The sequence below is a fragment of the Oncorhynchus keta genome, chromosome 2, assembly GCF_023373465.1.
Source record: "Oncorhynchus keta strain PuntledgeMale-10-30-2019 chromosome 2, Oket_V2, whole genome shotgun sequence".
In the NCBI taxonomy this organism is placed as follows: domain Eukaryota; kingdom Metazoa; phylum Chordata; class Actinopteri; order Salmoniformes; family Salmonidae; genus Oncorhynchus; species Oncorhynchus keta.
Window position 1 is genome coordinate 77,537,937 of NC_068422.1, and position 22,370 is coordinate 77,560,306.

At 44.3% G+C, this 22,370-nt stretch overlaps 1 protein-coding gene across 1 annotated transcript in view; it reads left to right on the top strand.

Moving 5' to 3' along the window:
- LOC118360658 (leucine-rich repeat-containing protein 49) overlaps positions 1–22,370 on the top strand; it is a 58,490-nt gene that overhangs the window by 31,182 nt on the left and 4,938 nt on the right. Inside the window, exons 8-16 of the mRNA XM_052484326.1 lie at positions 1,335–1,392; positions 5,397–5,544; positions 7,087–7,170; positions 10,180–10,257; positions 10,464–10,642; positions 10,759–10,854; positions 17,273–17,507; positions 17,698–17,883; positions 18,044–18,153. Coding sequence (XP_052340286.1) covers positions 1,335–1,392; positions 5,397–5,544; positions 7,087–7,170; positions 10,180–10,257; positions 10,464–10,642; positions 10,759–10,854; positions 17,273–17,507; positions 17,698–17,883; positions 18,044–18,153 — 1,174 coding nt within the window. The remainder of the gene's footprint in view (positions 1–1,334; positions 1,393–5,396; positions 5,545–7,086; positions 7,171–10,179; positions 10,258–10,463; positions 10,643–10,758; positions 10,855–17,272; positions 17,508–17,697; positions 17,884–18,043; positions 18,154–22,370) is intronic.

The window sequence follows — 22,370 nt, forward strand, 5'->3', positions numbered from 1 at the left end:
GGGGGGGTAGTGTATTGTGGTAGTGTAGAGGGAGTTTATGTGGATGAGTATTGTGGTAGTGTAGAGGGTGTGTATGTGGATGAGTATTGTGGTAGTGTAGAGGGAGTTTATGTGGATTAGTATTGTGGTAGTGTAGAGGGAGTTTATGTGGATGAGTATTGTGGTAGTGTAGAGGGTGTGTATGTGGATGAGTATTGTGGTAGTGTAGAGGGAGTTTATGTGGATTAGTATTGCGGTAGTGTAGAGGGTGTGTATGTGGATGAGTATTGTGGTAGTGTAGAGGGTGTGTATGTGCATGAGTATTGTGGTAGTGTAGAGGGAGTTTATGTGGATTAGTATTGCGGTAGTGTAGAGGGTGTGTATGTGGATGAGTATTGTGGTAGTGTAGAGGGAGTTTATGTGGATGGCTGCTAGGTTAAGCTCTTGTTGTCTGAGGAATGGCAGAGATACAGGCATTGCTGGTGGAGGCTGTACAGTAGCTGTATGTGAGGTATTGTGTGTCTGCAGTATGGGCTGACAGCGCTTTAAGTCCCTCCTGGCAGTGTCCACACACACGCACACACAAACACGCATCCCAGCGCAGATCATTCATCCTCAGAGACACACTACAGCAGTGCAGGAGAAGGCTTCGAAAGTTGCAGCTAATGAGGTTGCCCTGCCCTACTGCGAGGCTGAACACGTCATCCCCACTGCCATCCCCCTGTCCTACCCTCTGTAGCTGGCTGTGACATTGCCTGTGCCTCTGTTTCCTCATCAGCCAGCCAGCCTGCTGGTCCTCCTCACATCCTCCCATCCTCCCCCAGACTCCCTCCTCCATTGATCCTGAAACAGCCTGATGGTGAAACAGATTCCATGACAACGGCACCACTGGAGACTTTAATCTATTCCTGTTGAATTCATAATTTTCCCATATCGCTGTCGCCTTCCCTTTGTTCTTCTGCTGCTGCTGGGCTGTGTCTCTGTGTGTCTCTGTGTGTTTCTGTGTGCCAGTAGCCCCCTTTTTCTCTCTCTTTCTCTCTTCTATAAGCAGAGTGAGTGAGCGAGTTCCTGCAGCAGGGGATCACTGCATTAGCGCACTCTCCTGTTCTCTCCCTCCCCTTCTCCTTGCTCTCCCCCTCCCCTCCCTGTGCAGCCGCGGCAGTGTGCCTGCGCGCGCAGGGCGGATGGGGCTGTATGCCGGAGCTGGGAGCTGCAAGGTGACTGAGGGAATGGAGACGGATGGGAAGATCTGAGCCACGCTGTGACTGTGCAGTGCCCCACCGCTACCACAACGCAAGACCCTCTAGAGCACCCTCTCCTCTCTTCATCCCCCTCTTTCTCTCCCTCTCTTACAGAGGTAGACCAGCTGCCCTGCCTCCAGCGCCTCTTTCTCAGCTGCAACAGCATCACCAGGTAAGATCTGCTGCTACTGCTGCTACTGCTTAACCCCCTCCTCTCCACAGAGCACAGTTTCTGGCAGGTTCCCCTACCAGCCAGCTCCCTATAGCTCAGGGCTAGTCTGGCCTCTGCTGCAGAGGAGGACCCATACTGCCTGGTCTCTCTCTCTCTGAGCACACACTGAATGACTGCTGAGGTGGGCAGTCTCTCCCTTCCCAAGTGGCTAGTAACCTACTGTACTGCTGGGTTGGGCAGTCTCTCCCTACCCCAGTGACTAACAAACTACTATACTGCTGGGTTGCTAAGAGATGGTGTGTCGGCATGTCTCATGAATGGAAAGTCTGTTTTGTTACTGTAAAGAGAGTTTTCAAACCCCTGTTCTTTTTTCCTTGTGTGGTTTGTGGCTCTGCCTTTTACCTCCCTTAGCCTTCTATAAATAGTGGAGTTGTCATTGAGTTCATTCAGGAGGACAGGGGCTGAATGCTGAAGTAGCACTGTCTCTGCCTGTGAAAACGGTCCTGTGAAGTCCTGATTTAATAAGACAGTGTTGCCAGTCCAGAGGGCCACAGTTGACTCCTGATGTGATTAATTTCTCATGTCAGCTAGCCCACTCTGTTTTAGGCAGGTAATAAATAATTTAAAGCCTGCCTTGCCCAAACATAAAGCTTATATAAATCAATAATGATGGCAAAATACAACATCTAGTCTAATCTGGCTTGCATTTGAGCCTCTGTCAGAGCCTTTTGATTTAAATCGTCTGAGAAATGTAGGCTACTATGCACAGTGAAGTCCTGGTGGATAACACGTGCCTTTATTTGACGTCTGCATAGCTGTAGCTGAGGGAGAAGCCATCCCAGGCTCAGCAAAGCCTTTGGTTGAAGCGATCATTATCACAATTAGGCCAATCAGAAGTTCTCTGTGCAAACAGTGCCGAGAACGCTATTTATATTCACATGGTGAACCAACTGTACTGTTTACATTACATTTCCATATTTGTCATTGAGCAGACATTCTTATTCAGAGTGATTTACAGGAGCAATTAGGATTAGGTGTCTTGCTCAAAGGGACAGCGACCGATTATTTTCACCTAGTCAGCTCAGGGATTTGAACCAGCGACCATTCGTTCAGTGGCCCAACGCTCCTAACCGCTAGGTCACCTACCACCCTGTTTAGCCTAGTTATTCTCTTCCCATCTAAAACTCTGTTCACCCAGCCCCAGGCCATGTCTGTTACTTTCAATGCCTTCTTCCACTGCCAGCCCCAGGCCCAATGAGCACTTTTCCATGTTTTATTTTTGTTGAGTTCTGGGCCCTTGGTATTCAAAAAGGGTCTTAGGGTAGGAGAGCTAATATTGGATCCATTTTGCCTTAATAAGATTATATGGACGAGGGGGACCTGATCCTAGATCAGCATTCCTAATCTGAGATGCTTTGTGAATACGGGCCCTGTTCCCTGGTGGTATTGTCGACCTATGGATTATAAGGTTAATTCAACAAAAATAAAGGTTGGGGGAGCTTTGCTAAGTGAATTACTCATCATATTAACATATAGTTGCATCAGTGCCTGGTATGGCAACAGCTCGGTATCTGACCGTAAGGCTTACAGACCAGTACATCACTGGGGCCAAGCTTCCTGCCATCCAGGACACATACATACATACATATATATACAACTATATATATAGTTGAAGTCGGACGTTTACATACACCTTAGCCATATACATTTTCACAATTCCTGACATTTAATCCTAGTAAAAATTCCCTTTCTTAGGTCAGTTAGGATCACCACTTTATTCACCACTCCAATACCTTGACTTTGTTGTCCTTAAGCCATTTTGCCACAACTTTGGAAGTATGCTTGGGGTCATTGTCCATTTGGAAGACCCATTTGGAAGACCCATTTGTGACCAAGCTTTAACTTCTTGACTGATGTCTTGAGATGTTGGTTCAATATATCCACATAATTTTCCTTCTCATGATGCCATCTATTTTGTGGAGTGCACCAGTCCCTCCTGCAGCAACACACCCCCACAACATGATGCTGCCACCCCCGTGCTTCACGGTTGGGATGGTGTTCTTCGGCTTGCAAGCATCCCCCTTTTTCCTTCAAGCATAACGATGGTCATTATGTCCAAACAGTTCTATTTTTGGACATTTCTCCAAAAAGTACGACCTTTGTCCCCATGTGCAGTTGCAAAGCATAGTCTGGCTTTTTTTATGGCGGTTTTGGAGCAGTGGCTTCTTCCTTGCTGAGTGGATGTTGATATAGGACTTATTTTATTGTGGATATAGATACCTTTGTGCCTGTTTCCTCCAGCATCTTCACAAGGTCCTTTGCTGTTGTTCTGGGATTGATTTGCACTTTTCGCACCAAAGTATGTTCATCTCTAGGAGACAGAACGCGTCTCCTTCCTGAGTGGTATGACGGCTGTGTGGTCCCATGGTGTTTATACTTGCGTACTATTGTTTGTGCAGATGCACTTGGTACCTTCAGGTGTTTGGAAATTGCTCCCAAGGATGAAACAGACTTTATTTTTATTTCCCATGATGTCAAGCAAAGAGGCACTGAGTTTGAAGGTAGGCCTTGAAATACATCCACATGTACACCTCCAATTGACTCAAATTATGTCAATTAGCCTATCAGAAGCTTCTAAAGCCATGACATAATTTTCTGGAATTGTCCAAGCTGTTTAATGACACAGTCAACTTTAAACTTCTGACCCACTGGAATTGTGATACAGTGAATTATAAGTGAAATAATCTTGAAAAAATGACTTGTGTCATGCACAAAGTAGATGTCCTAACCGACTTGCCAAAACTATAGTTTGTTAAAAATAAATTTGTGGAGTGCTTGAAAAATGACTTTTTGTGACTCCAACCTAAATGTATGTAAACTTCCGACTTCAACTGTATATAACCTACTGTTCAAAAGTTTGTGGTCTTTTTGAAAGAGAAGCACATTTTTGGTCCATTAACATAACAACAAATTGATCATAAATACAGTGCAGATATTCCATAAAAAATCTGCAGTTTCCAGCAAAAATGGTCATTTACAACATTAACAATGTCTACACTATTTCTGATCAATTTCATGTTTTTTTTATGGACAAAAAATGTGCTTTTCTTTCAAAAACAAGAACATTTCTTATTGACCGCAAACTTTTGAACGGTAGTGTATATACATTTTTTTACTTAACCTTAACTTAATTAGGCAAGTCAGTTAAGAACAAATTATTATTTATAATGGCCGCCTACACCGGCCAACCCCGGACGATGCTGGGCCAATTGTGCGCCACCCTATGGGACTCCCAATCACGTCCGGTTGCGATCCAGCCTGAATTCGAACCAGGGTGTCTGTATTGACGCCTCAAGCATTGAGATGTAGTGCCTTAGACCGCTGTGCCACTCGGGAACCCAAAAACTATACTAGGCGGTGTCAGAGGAATGCCTAAAAAATTGTCAAAGACTCCAGTCACCCAAGTCATAGACTGTTCTTTCTGCTACCACATGGCAAGAGGTACTGGAGTGCCAAGTCTAGGTCCAAAAGGCTCCTTAACAGCTTCTACCCCCAAGCCATAAAGACTGCTGAACAATTAATTAAATGGCCACCCGGACTATTTTCTTGACACACCCCCTTTGTTTTTACACTGCTGCTACTCGCTGTTTATTATCAATGCATAGTCACTTTACCCCTATGTACACATACAAATGAACTTGACTAACATGTGCCCCCGCACATTGACTCGGTACTGGTACCCTGTGTATATATAGCCTCATTGTTGTTATTTTATTGTTACTTTAAAAAATGTTTACTTTAGTTTATTTAGTAAATATTTTCTTAACTCTATTTTGTTAAAACTGCATTGTTTGTTAAGTGCTTGTAAGTAAGCATTTCACGGTAAAGTCTACACCTGTTGTATTCGGCGCATGTGACAAATAAAATTGGATTTGATATTGTATTTATCCCATTGATAGTTGTTAATGACCTTTGTGGTGTGTGTTTTCTCTCTCTGTGTGTAGTTTTGATGAGCTAGCCTGCCTGGGAGAGTCGTGCTCCCTTTCTGAGCTCACCCTGGATGGGAACCCAGTAGCCCTGGAGACATGGTACATGCAGGCCGCCCTGCGCTGTGTGCTTCAACTCAGACAGCTGGACATGAAACGTGTCACGGTAAGACATACGCTCGGTGCAACACTTTACAGAATCCTTGACACTACCACATGCTTGATATCCATAGGGATAAAAGCTGAATTGCCCGTCAAACATGATGTCATTGTATTCACACTACATACGAGACACTTGAGTTCAGAGGTTCATGCATTTGAAAGCTATTAAGCAGTCAGACAACACCCAGGTCTGAGCTTGTAGGCTACATGAACCCTGCGGTACCACACACACACCTTACCCTTAGAATATGGAGGTAATGGCCTGCAGCCAATAGGATGGGCAAGTCCTCCTGAGATCACAATCTGATTTGCACAACTTTCCACAGATGAGCACTCGCTCTATGTGACTGGTAGTAACATAGTTTGAGATATAACATACTTGCTGTCAGTGTCAAGGCAGGCAGATATCATTTATGAGTAAAATAAGGGTTAAAGCTGGCTTGCAGATGTGGAGGAGCTGAACTCCTCTTGCTTTGAAACAGAAAATAATCCATAGATGCCAGGAAACCGTTACCTTTGCTCCTTGTGGGATATCTGTGTCAATACAACAGACTGGGTTTGTTCAGGGGGAAATGAACAGTGTTAATGACAAATATTCAGCGCTATTTCACCTACTAATCTAGTCTACTAATTAGTGGGAAAGGATGACAATGCATTATTGATACTATTATAAATAGCCTAGTTGTGAGAGCACTTAAGGTCCTCTGCTCAAACTGATTTGAGCCCTTATTGCATGGAACTTCCATCTCATATTGCTCAAATAAACAGTAAACCTGGTTTAAAAAAACAGATAAAGCAACACCTCGCGGCACAACGCCTCTCGTCTATTTGACCTAGATATTTTGTGTGTATTCATTGATATGTAGGCTACGTGTGCCTTTATATATTTTTTTAATGTGGTTCTGTCCTTAAGCTGTTCTTATCTATTGATGTTCTGTATTATGGCATTCTGTATTATGTTTCATGTTTTGTGTGGATCCCAGGAAGAGTAGCTGCTGCTTTTGCAACAGCTAATGCGGATTCTAATAAAATACAAAAATACAACATTTCACATACTGATTTAACTTTTTTGTTACAAAGTATTTTTGATAAAAGACCTTCCCCTTTTAGAAAAAAACACTATGCAAAGGGTATGAAAGATAGCACTTTGATTCTGGAGCCATGGCAGCATTTTCAGTGAACCATATCAAGGAATCCTTTCTCAGCCAAATCCTCACAGAGTAGCCAGCGCTAAACATCCCCTAGAGCTCAGCTGGCAGTCTCATATTGTCTCTGCTGGTGCATTGCATGCTGGGAGCTCTGCCTGGCACACCCAAACAGCTGGGCTCAGTTCAGATGAGGCTGCAGCTGAATATTAGAGAGACAGATAATCCTGTGATGCAGCAGGAGATGCTGCCTCTCCAACTGGTCCTTCCTGCAGAGGGAAAACCTGCAGCCAACATATCAGACATTATTCTGACTGTGCCTCCGTCTTATGTTGAATAATTCAGACTCGTCCATGAATGGAGCGACACCCTGATTGTGTTATTGACCCTCTTTTCTGCAGGAGGAGGAGAGACGTATGGCCTGCGTCACGGCCCGGAAGGAGGATGAGAAGAAGAGGGAGAGTCACAAGCAGGCCATGCACAAGGTACCTGACTTACCTTATGTTGACTCTGTACATATTTGTGTTTAACATACTGCACTATACTGTTACTATCGCAGATATCTCGCCATGTTGACTGAACAATATGTTCTTCTGTTCTGACATGTATACAACTGATGTTAGCTGGCTGATTGTCACATAAGAGGAAAAATTCCACAACGATAAAGTGGAATTCAAATAATGTCACAGGTCATTGATACGTACTGAGCAGACTAGCTGGTGAGAGTTAAAGTCATAAACTAAATATTTCAAATATTTTGTGGCATTTAACGTGTTATATAAGCTTTTCTGCCAGATGCATGTCAACAACATAATTAAGCCCTACAGATTTCATTTGTGGAAAGTGCTTATTTGGACAGTAACCAAACTCCTTGGCCCTCAATGCTGTTTGTTAAAATGTTTTTACCTCCAAAACATTTCCTGTTTATTCATATGAATAGCCAAAACTAGTCACAATATGAACATGCTTATCGTCTGCTAGCCATTAGGGTTTATTATGAGTACAATAGGATGTTAGGTGTGCTTTTGTTTAAACTCATTGCACATGTAACATACACTGCATAACCCCTTGTAGACAGTGGATGACTAATGTTGTGGGAGTTACACTATAAGTGCATTATTTAAGGAGAGTGCAAGAGGGCCGTTTTTGATGTTGAACAATGTATTAAATCATTTATATCAACTTGTATGATACGCTGTCATATGTCTGTAATCAATTTCTGTTGATGCTGAGGTCCCGGTAAGCAGTTATCTCAGATGATACCTAAAGCGCTCTGAGGGCTGCTCCTCAATGGTCACTTAATTCTTAACTACTTGAAATGCACTGTGGTGTTCGGTTGTCATGTAAAGAGGAGTCATCTGCTTTGCATTAACCGCCCAACCATGAGTTGATCAATGGGAGCATTATAGTAGGGAGAGGAAGGCTCAACCCACTATACCCCAGTAACCCTGCATTTATGTAGCTTGGCGTGGTGTCTTCTGTTTAGAAAAAAAGTTATTTTTCCAAGGGGGCTCAAATAACAGTGACTGTAGCTACAAGTTTTTCAATCCACTTCAATAGTCATTTGTCTTTTTCCTCCATTATCTTTTCCATAAGGGTTCCTCACAATAACTGTTCTAACTACAGGGTTTCTTAGTGCTCAGTTCCTTTTGAATAATATCAGATCCCACCAACCTTTGTTTGAGACTGGTTATGATTTCAGTTCAAATGACCAAAACATGCTTGTTCAATCATTGTCTATCTGTACTGTACCTCTGTGTGTTAGAGAATGCATACTGTACTGTATCTATACTGAACAAAAATATAAACGCAACGTGCAACAATTTCTACGATTTTACTGAGTTACAGTTCATATAAGGAACAGTCAATTGAAATAAATTCATTAGACTCTAATCTATGGATTTCACATGACTGGGCAGGGGCGCAGCCATGGGTGGGCCTGGGAGGGCATAGGCCCACCCACAGGGGATCCAGTCCCAGCCAATCAGAATGAGTTTTTCCCTTAATAATAATGACTTTATTACAGACATTATCTGTCCGTCCGGCTGGTCTCAGCCGAATGTGGAGGTCTTGGGCTGGCGTGGTTACACGTGGTCTGCAGTTGTGAGGCCGGTTGGACGTAATGCCACATTCTCTAAAACGATGTTGGAGACAGCTTATGGTAGAGAAATGAACATTTAATTCTCTGGCAACAGCTCTGGTGGACATTCCTGCAGTCAGCATGCCAATTGCAGACTCCCTCAAAACTTAAGACATCTGTGGTATTGTGTTGTGTGACAAAACTGCACATTTTACAGTGACCTTTTATTGTCCTCTAGCATAAGGTGCACCTGTGTAATGATCATGTTGTTGTAATGCCCGGGGTGTAGTGGGGGAAGAAGTCAGACGCAGGAAACAGAGAGTTCAGAGTAGCGCTTCTTCTTTATTCACCACACAGGTGAAAACGACGCTACTCAAACAAATGCCCCAAAACACAGGGGAACTAAACAGTCCCGAATAACACACGTACACCGTGACTTACAGGCGGGTACACGAGTACACATAAAACAATCCCGCACACCCAGCAGGCGGGCCGGCTGGATAATAAAGCCCAACTAATTAACCTAACTAAACACAGGTGTAAGTAATAAACAGACAAGGAGGGGGAGAAAAAGATCAGTGGCACCCGAACAGGAAGGGGAGCCACCTCCGGCAGGAGTCGTGACAGTTGTTTAATCAGCTTCTTGATATGCCACACCTGTCATGTGGATGGATTATCTAGTAAATGAGAAATGCTCACTAACAGGGTAATGGAACATTTCTGGGATCTTTTATTTCAGATCATGAAACACTTCACATGTTGCGTTTATATTTTTGTTCATTATATACTGTATATTTATGTGTGTGTTCCTGCCTTCCTGCTGCATTGACTGATCCATACTGAGAGATCAGCAAGAGGTCTAGAGGAAGTTTAATTGCCTGTGTGTAATCCAAGCCAGCTAATTGAGCTAGTTGAGGAAATAATGATAAATGGAATGCTCCGTGAGGGTTCATGTAGTCTCAGAATGATCCACTATCAATCCTGTTTGTCAGCTGTCCTCTGTGTGTGGGAGTGGAGCATTCCATTCCATACCTGTGTGTATCAAAACTGAACTGAATAAAGGCAAAAACAAAAAAATGAAATCAAGGAGAAAGCGAGAGAGCTGCGTTCTTCCTTGTTGCAGGGTGGGGGTGGCACAGAAGTACTGCTGCTGCCTCTGCTACAGTCAACACGGATTCTAATGCTTCGTAATGCTGAGACAGTTGTTGAGAGATATGGGGCATATACAGTACAGCACACACAAATTGTACCTTGTTATTACAGACAGAGCCTTTGTAACTGTAACTGAGACTAGGTATTGGTAAGATAGGCATGTTTGTAAGTAATGTAAGCTAAGTGACAGTCTATCAGTTAGAATAACATTTGAAGTTTTATTTTTTGAAGATAAACAGTACATGTGTATTTGTGTTCATAGAGTCCTGCACATGTTGCGCCTCAGCAGTTCTACACTCAACTTGGACTCAAGTCTCAGGACTCCTCAGTGACAAGCAAGGTAGGTGGAATGTCTTTGTCTGTAGCAGGAGAGAGAGATTTCAGTTTCATAATATCATCCTGTCCTCTGTGTGCCCTGCTGAGGACCAATGCCAACTGAACCCTGCTCTGTTCCTTGTGTGTGCGTGCATGTTTGTGCATACATGTGTGCTTGTGCGTGTGATCGTGTGTGTGTGCCTGTCTGCGTGCGTTTATGTGTATGTGCAGGAGAAGCGGCGTCTGGCCATCCGTAATGCAGCACTGCAGTGGGAGGGGGTCAGGGCCTGCCTGGAGCACCCGGCTCAGAACGGAGCCAAGGAGGAAGTCAGCCCTGAAGCAAGCCCCGCCCACAGTCCCGCCCAGACCAATGGCCTTGCACTGGAACCTTCTCCGGATGAGCAGCTCAGGTAACGTTAGGGGGGAGGGGCCGTGCATAGGGGTGGCACTTTGGGCTCTGGAAGACAGTAGTTATAGTTGCAGGACTGTTATAGAGGTATACATAATATGTTTTCTGTTCTGCCAGACGGGTGAGTCCGGTGTCGGCTCTGGACAGGCCAACAGGGGGCAGTGAGACCCGGATACGCTCCACCAGTCGCCCCAACAGTCCTCGTGACCCCAAGTTAGTACTACACCACACCCAGGAATACATACACATCACAGGAGGTTGGTGGTAACTTAATTGGGGAGGACTGGCTTGTGGTAATGGCATGAGCGGCATAGGTGGAATGGTATCAAATACATCAATCACATGGTTTCCATGTGTTTGATGCCATTCCATTTGCTGCGTTCCAGCCATTATTATGAGCGTCCTCCCCTCAGCAGCCTCCACTGATACGCGTACTCACAGGGGATAGGATATTGGAATGTAAACATTCTTCCAATGCAATAAAACATGGTCCTGTTATAATTGTTCACACATTATAATTATTTCAAGTTTAGCCAATAAAACTGTATGGTTGGAGCACATTTGAGGATTTTGTTTCATTCTCCTGGGTTCCATATGTGTCAGATGACTGGTGTCTACCACAGGTGGCTTGTGGCACCTTAACTGGGGAGGACGGTTCATTGTAATGGCTGGAATGAAATTAATGGAATAATATCAAACACATGGTTTCTATATGTTTTAATACCTTTCCATTCCAGCCATTATTATGAGCCGTCCTCCCTTCACCAGCCTCCTGTTGACTGTCTACACTATACACTAGCATACAAAAGGATATCCCTCATCTATAATGGTTCCCTGCATAGAGACATGGTTCCCTCTGCTTTACACACTCAACATTTCACCCTCTAACACTCGTTAGTCGTTACACTGATGATTTTCCCAAAACTGCACAGGGCCCCATTACTTAGTTAGCTAACTTTATTGTGGGGTTTAGAGGGTGAGACCTTGTTCTCCATATGGCCATTCCCCCAGCCTGGCCTGACCAGGCTTAGCCCCCGTGCTGCAGGCCCTAACTCCTCCTGGAGGGACTGTATACCAGTCCTGTGAGTTATAAGGGGTCAGGCTGAGATGGATGCTGTGGCAGTGTCAACCACTATTATTACATGTTGCTTTCTTCCTCCAGGATATGAAAATATCCCAGAAGCGCAATCCTTCATGGCCCTAATTCACTTATAGGATCTCTCTTATAGCAGTTTGTGTCGCGAAAGGGGCCAAGGCTAGGGCTCAAGTGATTCACCATACGGTGTGATGTGGTCTACTTATCTGTAACGTTAACCATTTTTTTTATTGTTGTGTGCAATTGTCCAATGGGATAAAAGAGAATAACCATTTTATGATGTTTTACATCTATAACCTCGTACTGTCCTTTGTCTAAGTGCAGTTTGTCAGCTCTCTGTCTGTTTCATGTAGTTGATGTATGTTTGTGATGCTTGGTATTCACTCCTTTGGGTGTCTTACAGTAAATATGCCCATGGGAATGTTCCTATTCCTGAATGTATAAAACAGGAGATGATGGACTGAGCAGTGATTTATAGATGTGATGTTCTACAGGTATGACCCTCTGTCATCTCATGGTAAGAATGATTTGCTTTATCTCCGGATTGATAGTATGTCCTGGTCCGGTATATTCCTCCTTAATCCTTAAAAGACAGACAGGGTTCTTCATTCCCACAAGCTGGGCAGAGCTGCAGAGCTGGGCCTGTCTCTCTCTGTCCTCCACATCTGGTTCTGCTCTGGGACTGGGGAGGGGGGCAGGGGGAGCAGGGGGACCCCCTGGTGTGGAGGGTTTTCCTCTCTGAGAGATGGAGGGCCTGGAGGCTGCCCTCTGCTCTGTCCCCACATTGCTTCTGGGAAAGAATAACCACTGGCGTCCGCATAATTAGACCCATTAGTTCTGGATATGCTATTTGTTGCTCCCTGGGTGTGACCAGCAATGTTCACATTCATCACAGAAAAATCAGCATGTGACAGTTCACACGTTACTGCTGCTGCCATATGAAGACACATGGATCATCGTCTTTATACGAGCATGTAAGAGAGGGCCAGCTAAAGTCCTGCTGAATAATTAACAACCACATAAAGATAAATAGATGTGATGCAGGTTTAGTTTAATCGTTTGATTTTACTTCCCTTGAGAAACTAGCTTAAAGGAATGTGCCCTGTGAAAGTCATGCACCTCATAACTTCAGAACACTTGTCACTGCAAAATGGTGATGTTTGGCACACACAGAGGCATGAACCTTGGCTAACCTTGTGCAATTATACCTAGTTGGCTAGAATTGGTGTATTAATGCTATAAGTGTTTATCAGTATAGTCAATGGCCTTTTCAAGCTCCCCTTTCCACACCAAGCTGGAGTGGTAAATGATATGGGTTGACTGAAATGGGCCCCTGCCCCTCAGCAGGTAAAAGGAAACATATGTTGTCATCTCTGTTTGTCATTAGCAGCCCGACCTGAGCTGGAGAAGAATTAAGACAGGAGCAAATGTTGACAGTGCGTTTAGAATGGAGGAAGGAGGGAACCCCTTTTAGTGTGTCAGGATGAGAGATGGAGTAGGAGAATGGTTGTCTCTGTGAGTGCTTAGCAAATTTTGTGTGTGTGTGTGTGAATATGTCTGTTCGTGAGTGTGTGTGTGTATGTGTACGCGCGGGTGTGCCCGTGCCTGTCCGACTGCTGGATAGTAGCCTCTGTTTTATATTCCTTTGTGAGCAGACTGGAGGAACATTTATTCGTTCTCGGTTCCCTTGAGATATGACAGGAGGGAAGAGTTATTACCTAGAAATCCAATATTGGGGCTGGCCAGAGAGTTAGAGAAGAGACATCAGTGCCCACATGCTATGTATATATTCATTAATACAGCGGCACGCTGGGTCTCCAAGCAGGTGGAGGGGCAAGCACATCAATCTTCAAGTTCTACTTATGATGGGAGAAGGAAGTCTGGGAATGAGCGAGAGAATCTGATGTCACCACCACTCAGAAACACTTCAATAAACCATAACACTTCATTCAATACATGTTACATCTACATCATGCCGAAGATATACAGAAATAGCGTAGTTCCAGATCTTACTCTACATCATGCCAGGAGAGACATACAGAAATAGCCTGGTTCCAGATCTTACTCTACATCATGCCAGGAGAGACATACAGAAATAGCCTGGTTCCAGATCTTACTCTACATCATGCCAGGAGAGACATACAGAAATAGCCTGGTTCCAGATCTTACTCTACATCATGCCAGGAGAGACATACAGAAATAGCCTGGTTCCAGAACTTACTCTACATCATGCCAGGAGAGACATACAGAAATAGCCTGGTTCCAGAACTTACTCCACATCATGTCAGGAGAGACATACAGAAATAGCCTGGTTCCAGAACTTACTCTACATCATGCCAGGAGAGACATACAGAAATAGCCTGGTTCCAGATCTTACTCTACATCATGCCAGGAGAGACATACAGAAATAGCCTGGTTCCAGAACTTACTCTACATCATGCCAGGAGAGACATACAGAAATAGCCTGGTTCCAGAACTTACTCTACATCATGCCAGGAGAGACATACAGAAATGGCCTGGTTCCAGATCTTACTCCACATCATGTCAGGAGAGACATACAGAAATAGCCTGGTTCCAGAACTTACTCTACATCATGCCAGGAGAGACATACAGAAATAGCCTGGTTCCAGATCTTACTCTACATCATGCCAGGAGAGACATACAGAAATGGCCTGGTTCCAGATCTTACTCCACATCATGTCAGGAGAGACATACAGAAATAGCCTAGCTCCAGATCTGTGTCTACATCATGCCAGGAGAGACATACAGAAATAGCCTGGTTCCAGATCTGTGTCAGCTCTAGCCAACTCCTCTGACTATCATGTTCATGCTTTATTGCAGACACTGTACAGACCTGCTACCATGCTAATAGAGAAATTGCTTGAACAATAAACATTTTCTTTCAGTTTAGAACATTTTGAAAGGTTCTTCTCACATCATGACAAGCTAAATAACCATGTTCCTTATGTGGTGCTATCATAGCTAGACACATGTAGGCTCATGGCAGACGTCGTTTTGAAGCTCCTGCTGGATTAGGTCCAGATAATTGAAATGCTGAACACATCAGGAAATGTTTTCCACAGTTAGACTTTCCTCGGTTTGATCATCTTTGTGTCTCCTCTTCCTCTTAAGTGTTTCAGGAGGCGATTTGGAGGCACCTGGCAGTCTATCAAGAGTGATTACCAGGAACAATACATGACACAGTGCAGAGTGGGCTGATGGCATGCTTCCAGACTTCCCCAGAAAGGGATGAAAAGTTACCATCACTCTTCTTTACTCTATCTACATATTACCCAGTCTCCTTTCTCTCGCTCTCTCTCTCTCTGTCTGTCTTTCTTTCTTTCTTTCTCTCTCGCTCTCGTCTCTGTCTCTCTCTCTATCTCACTATCCCTCTCTGTCTGTCTCTGTCTGTCTGTCCAACTGCTTTTGATTTAGTACCTTTGGCAAAGCCACCTCTAAGAGGTGTGGCGTGTCCTGAAGATTAGCACCGTCTTTCACTTGTCTGGTCTATCGCTGGCCCAGACTTCCGCTCTGCTCCGTGGGGCCTGGGTCTCCCAGTGTGTGTGTGTTTGCGTGTGTGCGTGTGTGTGTGCATGAGGAGACCTCCAGCTAGTAGCTCCCTGGACGAGATACTTTCCTCCGTGTGGCCAGTAGTACCCCCTTGCTCTTACATCACCAGTCATCACCCCTCACGTTCCTCGCCTGCCCCTCGGTGTCAGACACGGCGCTTCCTTGAAACGCGACACTGTTTCATTAAGATTGGGTTTTTCACCAATCTTAGATTAGCAACACGCTCGTCTTAGATTAGCAACACGGCCTGCTAGAAATATTGTTCTCCATGATTGAGTCAGACGCTAGTCTGTCAGTCACTGCTGGATTTTTGGAATCGGCTCGTACTGAATGTTAGGATTATCTGGAGGTTAATTAGCTAATGTAATTCCTGGGTTGTTTTGTTAAGGTTGGGTTTTCTCCCAGGTTATTAAAACTCTGAGGGAAAATGGACTATTACAGCAGGTGTTAATGACTGAACTCTGAGGCAGCCATGGGCAGTTTACTGACTCTCATTCACTCACACACACACACGCACGCTTGCATGCATACACACACACACACACACACACACACACACACACACACACACACACACACACACACACACACACACACAGGTGGTCCTATAGAGACACAGTAGTCATGGTGGCCAATACATAGCTTAGCTTCACTGTAGCTATGTGACCTTTAACCCTGGTGTCCTGAATCTCTCTGGCTCACATTCACCTTTCTTTCTCCTAGGGCTGGAGTCAACTCTAGACCTGTAACCCTGCAGCTTGTTAACAAACTGCTCTCTTGTGTGCCTCTACAACCACAGCCTTGATAGTGGTCTTTAGAATGTCCTGTCATGGTTATTACATGATAATCACAAGTCAATCAACATTTTAATTTGTACCAGAATCTTCCCACTTCAGCCCTCTCTTTCTGGGTCAGCACACCTGTCTGACCATCTTTGTATCATCTCTTCTTCCTGTTCTTGCTCACAGTACAAAGCCTCTCTTTCTCAGACCACTCTCAGGTTCTCAGACCACTCTCCTTGATTCCTCTCTGTTCTTTGTCTCTGCTTACCTGGACAGCATCTTGCCAGGTCTTAGATGCACTAAAAGGTGCAGCAGACAGAGATATGAGAGGAGGGTAGGTGTCGGTCCTCAGTCCTCTAGAGAGAGAGAAGTGACCTCCAGGGGATCAGGTTTGGTGTGTGACAACAACGATGGCTTTTTAAAGAAGCCTTGTTTCACTCCCCTGACTCTGTAACAATCAGCCCAACAAGACTTGGCCTATAGGATTACAGCTCCAATAGTGTCAGGATTAGTCCTCCCTTGTGTTTTCTTTTCCCATGATCAGCGGCGTTACATTATAATGGGGTGTGAAATATGAATAGACTGATTAGGTTGTTGGTGGGTGAACTCTAATGGCTGGTGTGGACTGCTGGTCCGTGGAGCTATATGACCCTCTGGTATGCAGCAGGTCCCCTGAGTGTCAGCAGACTGGGAGGCAGGGAGAGAAGGCAGAGAGACCCAGGGCAGCTAGTGAGGCTCCAACAGGGACAGAGAGATCATGTCTCCCTGAGACTCATCCTGATTCTCTACTCTCACGACTCCTTATCAGGGAAGGGCACTTCAACTGTTGTCACAGAGAATGGAGAGCAATTAGTCAGCATTGAAGACAAATGTTACATTCACTTAACTCTGATAACCCCTCTCACTGCTGTTTCTTTCCCCTCCACTGATTGGCCCACTTCTTCAGACACATGTAAACTGAGATATATTTTTCTTAATGATAGTCCAGAGGATCCTGAAAACTTGTGACTGTGCCAGGTGGGTAGAGAGTTGGCCAGGTGGGAATTACTTAATGTACCTAGGGAGCCACCATCATGTTTCAAATTACCGGGGGGCTAGGGGGGACTGGGTACCCTCCTTAACAAATCAGGTGCCCATCCTCACAGGTGTGTGTGCTGACTGTCTGTTTCTCTGTGTGTTCCAGGCTTCTTGAGGCAGGGGGTGCCAGCCTGCAGAGCCTCTCCCTGTCAGACAGCCACCTGGCGGAGCTGGATGGGGAAACCCTGCGCCTGTTCGGCCTCGGGGCCCTGGAGGCCCTGGAGAGAGGCTGGGGGGTCCAGACTGCAGGAGCCGTCACTGTCATAGCCTTCCGCTACATCCACTTTGATGCGATCGTGCCAACACTGCCACGCATAAGGGTCAAGTTCCCCAACCTATCTGTGAGAACACATTTACTACAAATTACATACTGTTGAATAAAGAGTCTTCTCATTGGCTAGTCATATTCTCACCATGGTAACACATGGTCTCTGTTGGAGTTCTAAACTGAGGGTTCTCAATAGCCAATAGGATTCTGATATGGCCACTCATTGACTGGTTTCCTGACTTATTATGGTATCCTCCATACAGCACCTGATTTTCCTGGAGACCAACGTCTGCCGTCTTCCCCAGCTGGCTGCTCTGGCCCAGGTGAGACGTCTGGACCAGCTGACCATCCACCCAGAGGGGAACCCTGTAGTCAGCCTTTCCCTGTGGAGATCCTTCCTCATCTACCGCCTGCACCACTTCAACCTGCACAAGATCAACAACCTGGAGGTCAGGTCCACCTACACACTCAGAAAAGAATCGAACATGTTTTGTCTTTCAGCATCTTTGTGCTATAATGTTCTGAACAACGTGTTAGCTGATGCCCTTTTTATTTCCCCTTGTGTGTGCGCATGTGTGTGTATTTATATTGGTTGTGTGTGTGCATCAGGTGACCATGAATGAAGTGATCTCTGCAGAGCGTCTGTTTGGGACGCTGGGTCATATCGCTGCCACCGAGACACCACGCTGCCGCCTGCTAGTACTGCTGGAGGAGTCCAGGTGAGCTCCCTACCCACAGTGCATGGTAACTGGCACTGACTGACACACACAGGCCGTGTCTGAATTTTATATATATATATTTTTTTTCACCTTTATTTAACCAGGTAGGCCAGTTGAGAACAAGTTCTCATTTACAACTGTGACCTGGCCACAATAAAGCAAAGTGATACATGTGCAGATGATGATGTGCAAGTAGAGATACTGGGGTGTAAAAGGGTAAGTAATAATATGGGGATGAGGTAGTCGGGTGTGCTATTTACAGATTGGCTATGTACAGGTACAGTGATCGGTAAGCTGCTCTGACAGCTGATGCTTAATGTTAGATAGGGAGATATAAGACTCCAGCTTCAGAGATTTTTCCAATTTGTTCCAGTCATTGGCAGCAGAGTACTGGAAGGAAAGGCGGCCAAAGGAAGTGTTGGCTTTGGGGATGACAAGTGCAATATTCCTGCTGGAGCGCATGCTACGGGTGGGTGTTGCTATGGTGACCAGTGAGTTGAGATAAGGCAGAATGGTGTCGTCAGAGGTGGATCAGAGAATCACCTGCAACAAGAGTGACATCATTGATATATACAGAGAAAAAATCAGCCCGGGAATTGAGCCCTGTGGCACACCCATAGAGACTGCCAGATGTCCGGACAACAGGCCCTCCGATTTGACACACTGAGCTCTATTTGAGAAGTAGTTGGTGAACCAGGCAAGGCAGTCATTTGAGAAGCCAAGGCTATTGAGTCTGCCGATAAGAATGTGGTGATTGACAGTCGAAAGCCTTGGCCAGGTAGATGAAGAAGGCTGCACAGTTCTGTCTTTTATCGATGGCGGTTATGATATCGTTTAGGACCTTGAGTGTGGCTAAGGTGCACCCTTGACCAGCTTGTGCAAGGTGCTGCAGGGGTGCTGAGATGTTGGCCGGAATACCCATACTTGCATCCTAAATAGTAGACCGTTAGAGTATGCAAAAAAAATAAAAAGTATGCGTCATTTTGAAAATCGAGTATACTTTAAATGCCCGGATGCCATGCTCTTTTCAGCTTTAACAACAGCTAATCAATTAGATATGGGGAAATGCTACCGAAATCAATGAATAACGGGAAACAACGCAATCCTCATGTCGCGGTCTCAGTATGCGAAAATAGAGTATGTGAATTTCCAAAAATCGATTATGGTTTAAATGCCAGGATGTTATACTTCTTTTGGTTCTTCATCTAGTAGAATTAGATGAACACTTTTCCATAATGCATTGGAAGAGGTGGGCTGGGGGTGATAGGCCCTAGTTCTCTTCAAGTAGCCAAACAACAAGACTAGGCGACTTAATTGGGAAGATGCCGAATAGCGAAACTTCTGCAGTGGTGTTCAAATGTAAGCTAAGTCATTTTTCTTCTCCTTAAAATTAGTATTGCATACATCTTTGAAAACAGAAGTAGTTTTTATTTTATATTTTTTTTAAGTGGCTTTCTGTTTTTTCATTGAAAAGTGTTTATTGTTCTCTTGGCCTTCGTCAGAGCTTTTAAACTAAATATTAAACCATCTTTTGATTTGTTAATGTGTCGGCACCGTGGACTCAGGATGTGGCTGCGGTATTGATGTCATGTTAGTCAGGCCTTTTGATTAAACACTTGAATGGTTTTAGCTTTGTAGGCGTGGCTACCTATTTAATTATTTCATTTATGGATCATTCCCAATGATAAGTGCTTTAGTTTATTATGCTGCTGTCCAACGGTTCTGAATTTGCGACGCACTCAACAGTTTTCTGTGCAATAGTCTTTTGATTTGAACATTTGAAAAGTTTCTGTGTGTGTACTAAGCTATTTAATTTAACTTATATATGTTACAGCACTTTAGTTTCACTAATAAATATGTTGAAATTTAACCAAATTATCTGTTTCTGTCTTCTTTTTAAATAGGATAGATGGGCTATAAGGACTACAGTAGAGGTCCAATTTGATAGTTTGCCTGTAACCAGCCTGAGTAGGCCTATAACTCCATTCATATTCTACAGTACATGCTAAATAGCATCCAACGATGAGTACATAGTATGCAGTTTAAGTATGTAGTATGTAAGTATGAGTATTTGGATATGGCCACAGTTTGGTACCTGGTACACCTGGTACCTGGCACTGACTAACACACAGCGCTCACTCAGGTTACCAAACAAAAACATTAGCTACACTTTAATTACGTGTGTTCACTGTAACATAGAGAACCTGTCTGAGTGTGTTTATGAGTTTGTGTACTGTGTGGGTGTGTGCTTGTGTGTGTGTTTGTGTGTGTGTCTGTGTGTACGTATGTTAATGAGTCTGCGTGTGAAGGATAGACAAAGCCTGACATCAAGGAGACTTAGGGAGTTGGTTGGAAGCAGGGTCCCAGTGGTAGGGTGGGTAGCTGGCATCCTCCTCACGTTCCCATTCCTCTCCCCAGCCAACAGCTCTTAAACTATATCACTTGGTCACTGAAACACCGCCAAGCAAAGCAAAACATGCCATTGAACTGAAGGGGTCACGCCACCTCAGCCCTGCTGTAGTGGCGTCTCTCTCAGTGCCCCGAGCAGAGCCCTGTCTGTCAGGAGAATACTATTAAAAGTTAATTGGCAAACAAAAGGCCAACTGCCATTCTGCTGGCTTCCAGTTCCTCTTTAATAACTCACACTCACTGACGCCCGATATAGAAAACACAATAATATATGCCATTTAGCCAACGCTTTAATCCAAAACAACTTACAGTCATACATTTTTACATATGGGTGTACCCGAGAATCAAATCCACTACTCAGGTGTTACAAGCACCATGCTCTACCAAGTGAGCTACAAAGGACCACTGCATAGATTTGTCAAATAAATATTTTATATGTATAGGACGTTTGATAACATGAACTTTGACCTTTCCAAAAATACTAGTTGAAATTAACTTGATCTTATAAAGAGAGTTTTTATAGACTGGTTCAGGGCAGATGAAGAAACAATTGATGTGATGGCCACTCCATGGAGATCAAACATGTAGCCTAAGGTTATTCATATCATAAATCTCCCTACTTCCCTGTTGGCTTGAATTAATTCCACTCTATGAATCACAATACACTTGGTACACTGCAAAATAGGTTCTGAGAAGTTGAATGAGTGCCAGAGCATTTTGTGTGTAATGTGTATCTGACTAATATATTAGTCTTTGAATGTCTTTGAATGTGTATTTATGTATGCATGTGAGTGTGCCGCAGGTATGTGTAATGTACTGTAAATGTACTGTATATCTCTGTCTGTGTGAAGCCTTGAGGTGACAGGCCAGTGCTTGTCTGTCCCTAGCAGCTGCCATTTTTAGTGTTTGCTGTGAGAAATGGACGAGCATGGCAGTTAGTTCACTTCCCTAGTCTGTCCCTTCAGGTTCACTCTGTATGATTACCCACAACACCCCTGGACTTCTAGAGTAGAGCATGGAATAAATGTCTGAATATCAAACAATACTTTACCTTGAGCTGCCTTATGGAATTCATCCTTTTCCCCCCAACTGAGCCCACTGACCTACTCTGCAGCAGCCCTAACCTTTTAAGTCCAGTAATATGTCTATTTGATTAAGGTTTAACCTTCCATATAAAATCATGTCTAAACTTTCCCCTCTCAGCCTCTGCACAGTGCACAGTGCTCTCACACTACTTCCTGTAGTTTGGTCCTTCCAGTGTATTCCTGTAATAATTAAGATGGGAGTTCACTACAGTCATCAGTGAATGGTTTCAGATCCAGTACAGACATGTATAACCCCGAGCTATACATTATACAGTCATAGTTAGGTTTGGACAATCCATGAGGGAACACATATGGTCATGGGTAGGGCAGATATTGCTGTGAAGGTAGCCAGAGCAAAGGCTATGATGGCTATAATGCTTTTGGTGTATTGCAGTTGAGGACCAAGTCATAATCAAAAGTCGTTGAACATGGGTGAAGGCCAAAAGGCCTGAAGATATGCCATTTTTTTGGGGAGGACAGCTTGTCCTGTTGTATGAACCATGATGTGATAGTTTTGACATTCATGTCTGTGATACAATACTAATTACTGGAGGCCAGAAAGGAGTCCTGAACCCAATGTAGGAGTGGTTCATCCTTCTTCTCAGTGAATTAAGTTGATGGTGTGGGATGTTATACTGGGGTGTTTGTGTTCAACCTCCACTCTACTGTACAGTATCATTATACAGTAGAGTACATGCTCAGCTATGCTGACTGGGGCCTGTT